The 13,076-nt window shown below is 43.2% G+C and overlaps 1 protein-coding gene across 2 annotated transcripts in view; it reads left to right on the top strand.

The window, feature by feature from the left end:
- ASAP1 (ArfGAP with SH3 domain, ankyrin repeat and PH domain 1) overlaps positions 1-13,076 on the top strand; it is a 354,818-nt gene that overhangs the window by 219,195 nt on the left and 122,547 nt on the right. For both annotated transcript variants that reach the window (XM_059165613.1, XM_059165612.1), the window contains exon 5: positions 4,411-4,556. In XM_059165613.1, coding sequence (XP_059021596.1) covers positions 4,411-4,556 — 146 coding nt within the window. The remainder of the gene's footprint in view (positions 1-4,410; positions 4,557-13,076) is intronic.

The following is a 13,076-nucleotide window of genomic DNA, read 5'->3' on the forward strand; positions in this document are numbered from 1 at the left end:
ACCTGTATCTGTGACAGTGTTCCCCACCAAAGCCCTGTAGCTCTCTCTTCTTCGCTAAACCCCTGAATTTACCTTCTGTTCATCTGCTTGGGGCACTCTGTCATAGGCCCCGCCCTCTGCCTCTGCCCTTGTGCTGTCCTCCACCAGAACCCTGTCTCCCTCCCCTCTGGGACCCTGCACCTGCGGAAAACCTGCCTGGTAAACCCTTCATTTTGTACAAAGGGGTGCATGTGTTTATAGAATTTTGCTAATGAATTGTTACTGTTAGATTTGTAATATATGTTAAAAAAAAAAAAAAAAAACTTAAAACATGAGACTTATGTTCCTATGCTGTTTGATTTTAAATACATCTCCCTGATTTGTAACTAATCCCGGCCCTAAAAGTAATGGTGACTGATTTTTTTGGAGGCAGATGCCACATGCCAAGTACTGTTTCAAGTACCTTACTGTTATTTCCCACTATTTCTGCCCTCAACAGGATTATTAGTACTGTCCCCAGATGTGCTTCACTAAACTATGATTTTTCAGATATATCTTTACTAAGAAATCTCACCCATATATACCTATGTCTGATTAACATACACACACATGCTTATGCACGTAAATATACATGCTGACTGTGTGGTGGTTCATTTATGGAATTAGCAAAACATGCAGGACCCATGACCTCACCTATACTTACTTACCAGTCTCCCCTTCCACCTCTGTGACATCACATTTGATGTTCATCTTCTCTTCCTTGAAGGGTTCTGGTGAGGGTTAAATATATTGTAAAAAAAAGCGCTAGGGTCAGAGAAGGTTCTCAGCCAATGCCAGTGCTCCCTTCCTAAGGCCTGTCTCTGACTTAGCCAAGTCTGTCTGTCTTTTGGATGAGTCCATCATCTTAGATAGACTAAGAACTTCTCTTAATTCTTTCTAAACTCTTCATGCCATTCCAAACTCCGGAGAGTGGTTTTGTTGAGGGAGGGAGGGAAGAGATTGGGGTTGGGGGAGAGAGGAAGCATTCTGCAACACTTTATTTCGTAAACTAGTTGGTGTGTACATGAGTGTTCCATTCATCTAAAGAGTATGATAAATGTCATCTGAAGTATTTTCTAATTCCAAGCAAACAAACAAAAACTTTCTAACCTTATGTTTTACTAGAGACACTTCTTTGAACACAGTGAAATGAGCAGCTGAATTGCTTTTTTGCTGGAGAGTGTCAGGTCTGGTGGGATTCTCCCGGGTGAGGTGAGGCTGTTTGGCCTTAGAGGGAAGGAATCAGGGATAATTCCAGTTTATGAGGAGATCAAACATGTGCATCCTGTCTGTCGAGCTGATATAGCCTTTCTTTTGTGTTTTCCTGAGCCACTTCCCTCAGTTACTTGGGCAGTAACCAGAGCTGCATTTTATCTTTTTTAATATCTCAGCCTGAAATGCTGACATCCACTCTAGGCATCATGAATTTTTGATGTGGCGTTGATAGGAAGGCTGCTGGGGCTCACTGCATTTCACCGAAGCGCCCTGACACCCGTTTGCTTCCGTGCACGGACTTTCTTCTTGGGTGCTTCCCCGTGAGGACTCACAGTGTGTTCTGTCAGGGCCTATGGCTGCCGGGCAGTCATGGAGAGTGTATTCGAGAATGCAGTACTTTTTTTTTTTTTTAAGATTTTATTTATTTATTTGAAACAGAGAGAGAGAGACAGCAAGAGAGGGAACATAAGCATGGGGAGTGGGAGAAGGGACCTCCCTCCGAGCAGGGAGCCCGATGCAGGGCTTGATCCCAGGACTCGGACTGACTGAGCCACCCAGATGCCCCGAGAATGCAGTACTCTAGATTTTCCTCTCAGTTATTCAGCAGTCTAGGAGTAAGAAGAAAATGCTTCTGAAATTCCTGAAAAGGAGGAAATCAACACGTTCAAGTCTCCCATCCAAGTACTAACCAGGCCCGACCCTGCTTAGCTTCCGAGATCAGACGAGATCGGGCGCGTTCAGGGTGGTATGGCCGTAGACTCAAGTCAAGAGATATTTACTGAGCCCTCACTCCTTAAGCATGGCTCACGGAACACAAACACCATGGTATTTGTTGGGTGGGGACGCAGAGATGAGCAGGAGGTAATCCCTGCCTCTCCTGGTCTGGTGCCAAGGAAAAATCTGTATTTACACAAATATGATGTGATGTGGTGGAAAGTATTGCAAAAGAGAGACAGAGAATTATAGGCAAGGAAGGAAAGCTTCATAAAGAGGTATCGAAGGAAGCCTTTAGAGATATTATTTTGCCAGACACAGTTGTCTTAGATACTTACCATTGATTTATTCATTCAGTAAGTATTGTGCATCTCTTGCGGGCCTGCATACAAATCCGTGCTCCCCTGTCCTCCACCACAAAGGAGGAGAGAAGTGGGGAGTCCAGGCATCTGAAATGCCTCCCCGTGGAAGTGGTGCACCTCGGCTGTGCTCGTTTCCTTGGTCGGTGTGTCATGTTCCATGCCTGCCTCCCTTAAGGGTGTAGAGATATGCGGTACTGCCTCCCACAGCCTGCAAGGATGGGGCACCTGGGTTTCTGTTCTAAGTGTTGACATTTTCTAGAGGAGTCACAGATCTGATGCACAATTTAATAGAGTCACACTGGATGCTGTCTTATAGTAGATTGTAGGGGAGCAAGAGCTGGAATAGAGAGGCTTGTAGGAAGCTTTTGCACTGGTCAAGGCAAGAGATGACGTTAGATCGGGTTGATCACCATGGGGATAGTGAGAAATTGTCAAATTTTTGGCTGTATTTTAAAGGTAAAGGCAATAGGATTTGCCAGTGGGCTGCATCCGGGATATGAGAAAGAAAAATCAGTATGACCTGATGGGTTTAAGTCCTCACAGCTACGAGAATGTATTTGCCATTAGCGGGGACTGAGATACAAGATCTGCAGAGGAAAAAGAGGGTTAGGGGCAGAACTTTAAGGCTTTGCTTTTTAGCATGTCAAGATGAGAGTTATTGGGGATCCCAGTGGAGATATTGAGTAGCAGTTGATACAGAAGTCTGTATTTCAGAGGTGGGATCTAGGCTGAGCTGCCAGTTTGGGAGTTCTTAGCTGATAGAAGTTATTCAAAACCACAGACTAGGTGAGATCCAAGAGTGAGCATAGATAGAGAAGAAGAAAGGCCCAAGGCTCTCCAACATGAGGAGGTCAGGGAGATGAAGATCCAGCAAAGACATTGGAAAGGAGCAACCATGAGATAGGAGGATGGTCAAGAGAGCATGGTATCCTGGAAGCCAAGCAGAGAGTGTTTCAAAGAGGCGGGAGCAGTTGTTACTTATGGAACACTCACTCTTTTGAGAAACTTTGGATACTTTATATCAGCTCATCAGCACTCCAATCATGTAAGATAGTATTAGGCTCATTTTACAGATTGGAAAACAAAGCTCAGAGTGAGATTTATTAATGCCTCTGATGGACTGCAAAAGTAAAAAACTGGTAAGATACCAAGCTTATAGGTTGTGAAACCAGACTTGAAACATAAATCCATCTGATCCATGCCTGCACTATTTGCATCAAGAGATCATATTGGGGGGGGAGGGGGCTTTAAAAATGCTGTTCCTCAGACCTGAGGCTTATACAGAATTAAAGGAAATTAAATTGAGTTGCATAGAAAGAAACATATTAGAACCCTTGGATTCTTTTGCATTTCAAGATATATTTTTTAAAAAGATTTTATTTGTTCATTTGAGAGAGAGAGAGTGACTGGGAGGGAGAGGGAAAGAGAATCTAAAGCAGACCCTGTGCAGAGCACAGAGCACGACCCTGAGGTCACAACCTGAGCCAAAACCAAGACTTGGACACTCAACAAACTGAGCCACCCAGGTGCCCCCCAAGACTGAGTATTTTTTAAAGATTTTATTTATTTATTTACTTACTTCAGAGAGAGAGTACATGTGTGAGTGTGAGTGGGGGAGAGGGGCAGAGGGAGGAGGAGAAGCAGGCTCCCCACTGAGCAAGGATCCTGATGTGGCACTCAATCCCAGGACCCTGAGATCATGACCTGAGCCAAAGGCAGCACTTAACTGAATGAGCCACCCAGAGGCCCAAGGTTGATTTTCTAAGGAGAATTTTCTCCTTGTTCCGTGATCATCATAGTTTCTTAGTGGAAATACAGTTTGCTTTAAATGTGATAATTTGACTCCTCACCTGTGGGGGGTCCATGAATTCCCTGGGATGTAGGCGAACTGAACACTGTAGAAGAACAAGGGGAACCTTGGTTTAATAGAGTGAGTAGAGACATTCAGTGCTCCGCTGACCACCTCTGCACATGTTCAATGAATAATTGATGCAGTTTCTCTTTGCCTTCCTTTTAGGAGTATCTAGTGATCAATCAGGGTTCAAAATAACTCGTCATTGTGGCATACAATAGTTCAGACTCCTCTCTCCTTCTTTTTTAGATCACGTACAAAATGAAGAAAACTATGCACAAGTTCTTGACAAGTTTGGAAGTAATTTTTTAAGTCGAGACAACCCAGATCTTGGCACTGCTTTTGTCAAGTTTTCTACTCTTACAAAGGAACTGTCCACGCTGCTGAAAAATCTGGTAAGCCATAGCATAAGGGATTTTTTTTTTTTAATTACAGCCTGATTGAAGTACAATAAGAAGATAAGGAGAACAATCTACTAGTCTTCTCCCCAACCCCCAGTCCTGGGGGTGAAAAAAATTTAAAAAAAATTTTTTTTTTTTAAGTCTCAGGTATGGAGTCACATATAAAAAAATACCATTGTAAAATTCTTAGATCCACCTGATAACGGGTTAGATTTCTTGAGTCAGAGAAACTGGTTAAGCTGAACTCTCTTGTGCATTCTGCCACAGTTCTGGTTTGGGTTTTGTTTTAGGTAGCATTCAGCAACTCATGCTTTTTAATTAGTTAGAAGAGTGATGATTTCCGTGTCAAACATACTCTGCGAATATGCACTACAAGGGGTAGTCCTCACTCATATGAGGAAAAGTGAGCATCTTGGTCTCTGCTTTACAAATAATGAGCCTCCCCAGTTCTTCACATCTTTCAGCCCCCTACCAAGAGAAATTTTTTGAGATTGGGGGAACCCATGGTTACTGAAGTTGATGACAAGAAGAATCCCCAAAAGTCTGGGACAGGAGAGGTGCTGACCCCAGGAGGCGGACACAGAGTTGGGGGTGGGGCGGTCTCTTTGGCAGGCACTCGAGGATTCCCGCCCTCACACCTTGTTGACACTAGAAGGTTCGTTCTGGGTAGCACTACCACCCACATTTTCTTAGGCATTAAATTAAGCAAGTCTCTCTTCTCCAAAGTCCCAGGAGATAGACATACAGGGAGGTTGAGTGGAGCCAAAGGAAAACTACATCACACTTTTCCTCGTCTCTCAATATGACACCTTTCCCCCCTTGAAGAACTCAAGCTCAGGATGTCTTGACCCTGGATCATTTACTCTTCTACTAGATAGGCTTCTCTGGCCTTACAGGAGAATCTTGTCACAGATCTGTTTGATACAAATGGCTACTTTACAGATGAGTGTACCATATTGGAAAGATGAAAATGGCCTTTCTGTAGTGTATTAACCTGGATATTTGACCAATCAGAATATCGTCATTTTTTTTCTATCATACTAGATGAATACATGCATATGTCTGTCTTCCTCACAGCTTAATTCTAATTTGTGGGTTATACCATTAAATTAGTCTCCTATAGGGCGCCTGGGTGGCTCAGTTGGATGGGTGACTGCCTTTGGCTCAGGTCATGATCCTGGAGTCCTGGTATCAAGTCCCGCATCAGGCTCCCTGCTCGTCAGGGAGTCTGCTTCTTCCACTGACCTGTCTCCTCTCATGCTCTCTCTCTCTTGCTCAAATAAATAAAATCTTAAAAAAAAAAAAAATTAGTCTCCTATAGTGACAACCAATCATAAAATAAAGGTTGAGAGTAGAAATACGTCTTATTTTCAAAAACTTTTGAAAGGGTAATTTTGAACTTAGGACCAACACATTCCTACACTTTGGGGTATATTTGACAAATCCATGATATCTCCATGAATCTTAGAGTATTTAAATCTCTTATATTCAGAAGCAGGCCCTCATTTCTCCTTCCTCTGTTACTGCCTGTCTTTCTGCCGATTGCATGCTCAGAGGCTGTGTGGTGGGAAGAAAGGAAGTGAAACAGGACTCCAGCTGTTCACTTGGGTAATAACTGGTAACAGCCTTACTCAGGGAGGAAGTTCTGTTTTCCCCGGGCTAGGTGTTTTCACAGGGCTATCTTGCTAACCTTTAGTTTCCGGGACACCGAATGTATTTGGCTTTAGTCGAATTTCATCGCTTGCACGTTTCCTGGACCAGTGCAGCCCTGCACTCCCCTTTACTGTGGGTTCCTATCCCCAGTTCACATTGGCCCCCAAGGCAGTGGTCTCTTGGGCATCATTCACCACCTGTATTTGCTGACCCAGTAATACATTTGCTGACCACCATAACAGAAACCACTGATTTGTACTTGACACTTCGATGAACCTGGCAATGTGCATGGTAGATTTCTTACTCCGCACCTTACAACAATCCTGTGGTTATTATACCTTCAATCCAGATGAGAAAGTTGAGGCATGTTATTATTTAACTTGTCCAGGTACATTGTTAGTAAGTAGATGTGTACCCAAGTCCACTGTGTCTACCATCCCCTCTGTTATACTGCCTCTGTCATCTGACTTGGTGGTTGTGTTTCCCCGTGAGAAATGCTGATCTCAGTGGTCCCCTAAACAGACTCCAAGCTAAGCAGCATGCTTTCTTCTTCCTTGTCCTCTCTCCTTTAAGGGTTAGAAGACTAAGAAAGATCAATAGAAATTGCTAGAAGGCTCAGTTCATTTAATTAAAACAAAAACCAACATTTATCTCTTTGAAGAGAGTGGTGGCGTTCCTGGTGAGGGAGCAGGTAGACAAATCCGTTTGTACTCTAGTTGGTTACTAAGGGAACACTGTCCTGATTGAGTAAAAAGCCAGTCCCAGGAGTTTATACAACCTGACAACAGTTTCAACAGCTTGATGCTTCCCTTTTTTGTCCTGCCAGGAAAGGCTAGAGCAGAGCAGACAGGTGGATGGGGCCAGGCCTTGGAGCCGGAGCTCAGAGGAAGGCACGCCCCTAGGAGGGACAGAGTTCCAGGACAGCTTGCCGCACCTCCAATCCCCAGACAAGCTCCTTAGCTTGCCCAACCCCTGAGTGTTCCTCAGGAGAGTCCTGAAAACCCTGTTAAGCTAGTGGAGTCTGGAAACATTAAGCAATAATGGTCACAGGTGGCATTCAGGGAGTAAGAGAAAAGAAGATACTTTGGTATTTTTAGCCTTTCTAAATTGTATCCTCACAGCAAATACCAAATGTCTGCTGTGTTCCAGGGTCTGTGTTACATACTGAGAAAGGCCATTTTCTAATGAAGATAGTACATATTATGGGTATTTTTAATAAAAGTTATTAAAACATTACTTAACGTAGAGGAAAGGGTGGATTTGGGGGTGAGGTCTAGCTTTCTGCTTTTGACTAACTCTAGAAAGAGAAGAATTTTCATCATGTTAACTTGTAAGTAATCCTTATTGCAACTGTATCGGGTTGAGGAATTTCTGAAGGGTTGGTCCTGAGACATACGACCCCCTAAGTGATGATAAGGATCTCATCGCCTTGCCGGTGTGTGTTTTCGTTTTCTAGCCTTCAGTGATTGTGGAGGGTGGGATGATCACGTGGGTAGAGCTGCTCGGACGTCGGCGTTACGCTCAGACAGGGCCGAGGCTGTCTGCCCTCGTCCAGCCTCTGACTGCCATCTGGCAGGTGTGTGAGGACTGCGAGGAGGGTCGTGGTTGTAACTGTTTACCCTGTGAGCCTGCACCAGAGTCAATGGACCAAGTCAGGCTTAAAGTAACTCCCTTCCCTGCTGCCCTTTACATACTAGAAAACAGTTTTTAGAGAAAATTGTTTCACCTCATAATGGAGGATGAGGGAGGCTGTGATGGCTGGGAACTGGAAGCTGGGTCTCGGTCAGACCTGGAAGACCAGCTCCCAGCCGAGTAGCCTTATTGCTTTAAGCTAATGGTGGAACTTCTCCAGTGCTAGTCTCCTTATCTGTTACCTGGTACCTGTGGGACCTCATGGAGATAACAGGGTTGAACCCCAAAGCACAGTACTTGACATGTGGCATTTGCTTAACAAATACAAGTTTTTATTCTCTTATTTATAATTCTGTCTCATTTATAATTATTTTATTATTACATCTTCTCATTTGATCTTTATGGCAACTCCCTGGGTGAAGGTGGGTATGAATAGTCCTGTTCCATTTTACAGATAAGTGCTCCAAATCTCCAAAAAATAATATGCCTGGGGAATAGTGGAGTGGGAGCTTGATTCCAGGTCCCCTGACATGCCCTGATTCAGCGATGGCGTCCCCCAGCAGTTACAGATTAATGGCATTGCCTTCGCAGATCATGGGTGCTTATGGCCCACCTGGCTTGGCTAGAACCTACATGAGTAGCCATAACCCCTGTTTGTGTTTAACTTGAAAAATTATTTCTTTTTTTTTTTAAGACTTTATTTATTTATTTGACAGACAGAGATCACAAGTAGGCAGAGAGGCAGGCAGGGAGAGAGCCCGATGCGGGGCTCGATCCCAGGACCCTGGGATCATGACCTGAACTGAAGGCAGAGGCTTTACCACTTAGCCACCCAGGTGCCCCTTGAAAAATTATTTCTTATCTACTTTTCTGTTTCATTTCCCTCATCAGTGAGTTATAATAAATTGAAAAAAGAGTGTTAGCTAGAAGCTCATAAATTTGTGGTCTTAGGACCCCAATCTTAAAAATGATCAAGGACACTGAAGAGTTCTTGTTAATGTGGGCCATTTCTATCCATACTTACTATTTGATCACTTAAAATTGAGAAATGTTGAAGTCTCTTAATTGATTATGTTGCAATATGCTATTTGGTTGAAGTAGACAAAAAATACAGCCTCACAGAGAACTATATATTAGAGAAAGAGGAGAACTTTAAGAATTCAGGTGATTACCAATATAAGAATAGTTAATAGCAGTGTGAATCTGAAACCCTGTGTGTGGCAGGCTCATTTTATTTGTTTTTGAGAAAATATTTGCCAGACACCCACATCTCAGTACCACAGTTTGTCAGTCGTTCTTTCGAAGAAAAGCAAATGGTGTCCCATTAAAAAACTGACAGACCCGGGACTCCTGGGTGGCTCAGTTGGTTAAGCGTCCAACTCTTGATTTTAGCTCGGGTCATGATCTCAGGGTCAAAAGATCAAGCCCCAAACTGGGCTCCACGCTGTTCATGGAGGCTGCTTGGGACTCTCTCTCTCCCTCTTCCTTCTCCCCCCCCCCCCACTTGCACACTCTCTCTCTAAAAAAAAGGAAAGGGGGAGAAGCTGACAAACAAAATTAGCTATTTTAGCTTGCAACTCAAAAATACTGCCTAACTGCTTTTTCTCAAGATAACTGGTATTTTGGTGTGCCTTGAGAGTGGTTTGTGCAAACTTCTGTTGTATCAAACCAGATATAGGAAAGATGTACTCGGGTTGATATGTAAACAAACAATAATTTTAACTGTTTCATGGTGGGCATTTTTAAAAGAAAATAGCCTACCCCTGCCCCCCACAAGAGCATGACCATGAAGAGTACAGTGACCTAGGTTGGTGTCGAACAGTGCCTGGATTCACGTCAGGACCCCAGTAGGTTCACCCCCATTACTTTTGTATAGTCCGTGCTGATATCTAAACAGTGGAAAAGTCAGACAAAATCTCAGTATTACTATGAAAGTCCTTTCGGCCTCAGAGACTTCTGGGACCTGCGGACCACACATTGAGGCCCACTGGCATAAGAAATCACTGGCTGTGATTCCAGACCTGGCCCTAGGTGGGTTGGTAATATAGCCTGACTGGGAAGCACCAGTTGTCTTCACTGGGAAAATGAGGAAAAATACCTTCTATATCCTGTGCTTGTGTGAGGATCGTTATACCACACACATGAGAAACTTTGTAAGCTGCAAAGTCCTTGGGTCACACACAGCAGCTGTTAGGGTACTCACAGACTCCGTTAGTGTTAACTGCTGTGGCATTAATAACCACCGCAGGAGACTTTAGTTTTGTATTTTTTTCTTATTGTAAAAAGAACACATGCTTGGTGGGGAAAATACAGAATCCAGAAAGAAAATTGCAGTTTCTCTCCTATATTCTCCCTTCCCAGAGATAACCATCATTGATGTTTGGGGTCTATCTTTCTAGCCCTCTTTTCTGTACCTTTTTTCCCCCAAATAGATGAAATCATGTGTTCTAAGGAACTTTGTATTGCACTAGATTTCATTTAGTGCTGGCATTAGAGCATTTGCAGTTCATCTAGTTGGGACAAATGATAAATGCAGAAGCTTGAGAGGATAGGACTTTCCAAAGAATGCCCTATGACAGGTTCATTGTCATTGGCCGTTCAGCCCTTGTCCTTGTGGCAGTCTTGTCCCTGTGGTGAGAGCCAGTGCTGGGACATCTGCTTAATGGCAGCCTAGGTACTCAGGCAGGAGGAGGACCGGGACTTACTGTCCAGGAAGCTATTCACATACATACAAGGTCTTTGGTCTTTTGCTTTCTGTGTGCTTTTGACCCCTTCAAGTGAAAACAAGTTCCGCGAAAGCATGTCTTTTATCAAGATAACATTGCCCTTTGTATATTTTTCTGATTAAAGTCCAAGTCATCCAAAATTTCAGAGATGGAGAACAGATCAGTGGTTCATAAGAGTTTGGAGAAGGGGTCAGGGGCGCAGTTATAAAGGGATAGCCTGAGGGAATTCCTTTGTGTTGATAGAACAGTTCTCTAACTCTGTTGTGGCGTGGATGTGCCTATGGGTATGTGTGATAAAATGTTACAGAGCCATACGCAGACATACCAAAAAATGAGTACATGGAGAACTGGTGAAATTTAAGGTCTATAGTCTAGTTGATCATCTCAGGCCAGTGTTGCTTCCCAGATTTTGGTAATGTCCTGGTGTAAGCCCTTAAGTTTGTAAGGTGTTACGCTTAAAGAAAGCTGGTTGAGGACACCGGGGACCTCTCTGAACTATTTTTGCAGCTTTTTGTGAATCTGTAATTTTTCCAAAATAAAGTTTACATAAAAGTATAAATCATCAAATTCTGGTCAGGGAGAGAGAGCGGGGAATTGAATGATCTAGCCATGGTTATATGAAAATTTCCATGTAAAACAAACGTACCCAGCAAAATGCAAGCCCTCACTTTCTGCTGTGCCCTCACCTCTGTAATCCCACTTCCTGTGCACTTTGATATTTTTCTAAACCAGTCTTTCTCCGTGTTTTCAGCTGCTCCCTCTAGTTAAAGTCCTTTCTGTGGCCACTGTTCCCTAAACGCCAAGTGATGAGCTCTTTCCCCTCAGAAGCCAGTCTCTTTGTCACGTGTGCTAGGGAATGCTGCCTCTTAGTGGTGAGAAGCCAGAGAAATGTGGTCATGATCCGTTTTGTTGATGTCTTTAATATGTGTGTGGCGAGGTTTTAAGTGCACAGTCTTTTATGGGAATTACCTCTCATGGCCTTTGGTTCACAGCATATATTTCATAGATAGTAGCATTTTTTTAATTATTAGAAATAGTTCTTTAGTTGATTTGCCAGTCTCCTATGAATTCATCCATCCTCTAGTGAAAGAAGCCTTCATAACAAAAGCCAGCTCCAGACATAACAAATTATTTGTTGAGGGGCACCTGTGTGGCTCCGTCAGTTAAGCGTCTGCCTTCGGCTCAGGTTGTGATTCCAGAGTCCTGGGATCCAGTCAGTGGAGTCTCTTCCCCCGCTGTCCCTCACGCCATCTCTGTCAAATAAGTTTTTAAAAATTTAATTTAAAAAAAAAGTACTTGTTATTTCTGGATTATAAACTGTTGCTTGCTTCCATGCCTTTGTACCTTCCATTCTTTCTTTTTTTTATTATCATCAGGGTTAACATTTTTTTTAAAGATTTTATTTTTTTATTTGACAGAGAGAGACAGCAAGAGAGGGTATACAAGCAGGGGGAGTAGGAGAGGGAGAAGCAGGCTTCCTGCCTATCAGGGAAGCCTGGTAGGTAGGTAGTCAACATATTAATGATATGATATTCATGACTACCCCTAAGTAGTCAACATATTAATGATAAAGGCTTTCTTTACAATGCAGTTTCCTTGTCAAAAAGGGGAGAAAGGAAGAAGAAGAAAAAGAAAGGATGATCTTTTAGAGTTTTAGCTGTTTCAAAGTATTTTTGTCATTCATTTGGTTAAATATACAGAACCAAAATTATGTTCAGTCTCTTTATTTTTAAGTCATTGCAAAGAAAGCAATAAAGTTATCACTTGCTAAACACTGCCAGGTCTGCTCTCCTGCCAGCATCCCGTCATTGCCTGTGATCCAGGGAAAGAAAGTAGGGAATCAACAGAGGATTGCATCCACTTACTTAATCACCAAACCACAAAATGGGACGGGAAAGGAGTAACTGGTGGATTGAAGTAGATTCTCAGAGGGTAAGGAAACCTATTTGAACCATACCCCCCAAGACCCGCAATGTAGGATCAGTTTTAGAAAATATATATAAAACCTCTTTTATTTTTTTTTTATTTTTTTTTTTAAAGATTTTATTTATTTATTTGACAGACAGAGATCACAAGTAGGCAGAGAGAGAGAGAGAGAGAGAGAGAGGGAAGCAGGCTTCCTGTGGAGCAGGGAGCCCGATGCGGGGCTCGATCCCAGGACCCTGAGATCATGACCAGAGCCGAAGGCAGCAGCCCAAACCACTGAGCCACCCAGGCGCCCCATAAAACCTCTTTTAAAAGGATGTGCCTGGAAGGATCTTGGTCTAGCCAGGACGGTCCACACCTTCTCTTCCCCGAGCCCTTAGCTCTGTTGCTTGCAGAAGAGCCTCAGTCCCCTTTAACAGTTAGAGGACACTTATTGCCTCAGACCTGTTGAAGCAAAGGAAAGATTGCTCCAGCTGCAGAGCATTTCCTGTTTGCAATCTCTGACTGCGGGGTATGTGGTCGAGTTAAGGATTTATTTTTAATTTTTCTTCTTTTCTTCCCCCTCAAATGTGAACAG

Source organism: Mustela lutreola, chromosome 3, assembly GCF_030435805.1.
Source record: "Mustela lutreola isolate mMusLut2 chromosome 3, mMusLut2.pri, whole genome shotgun sequence".
NCBI classification, from domain to species: Eukaryota; Metazoa; Chordata; class Mammalia; order Carnivora; family Mustelidae; genus Mustela; species Mustela lutreola.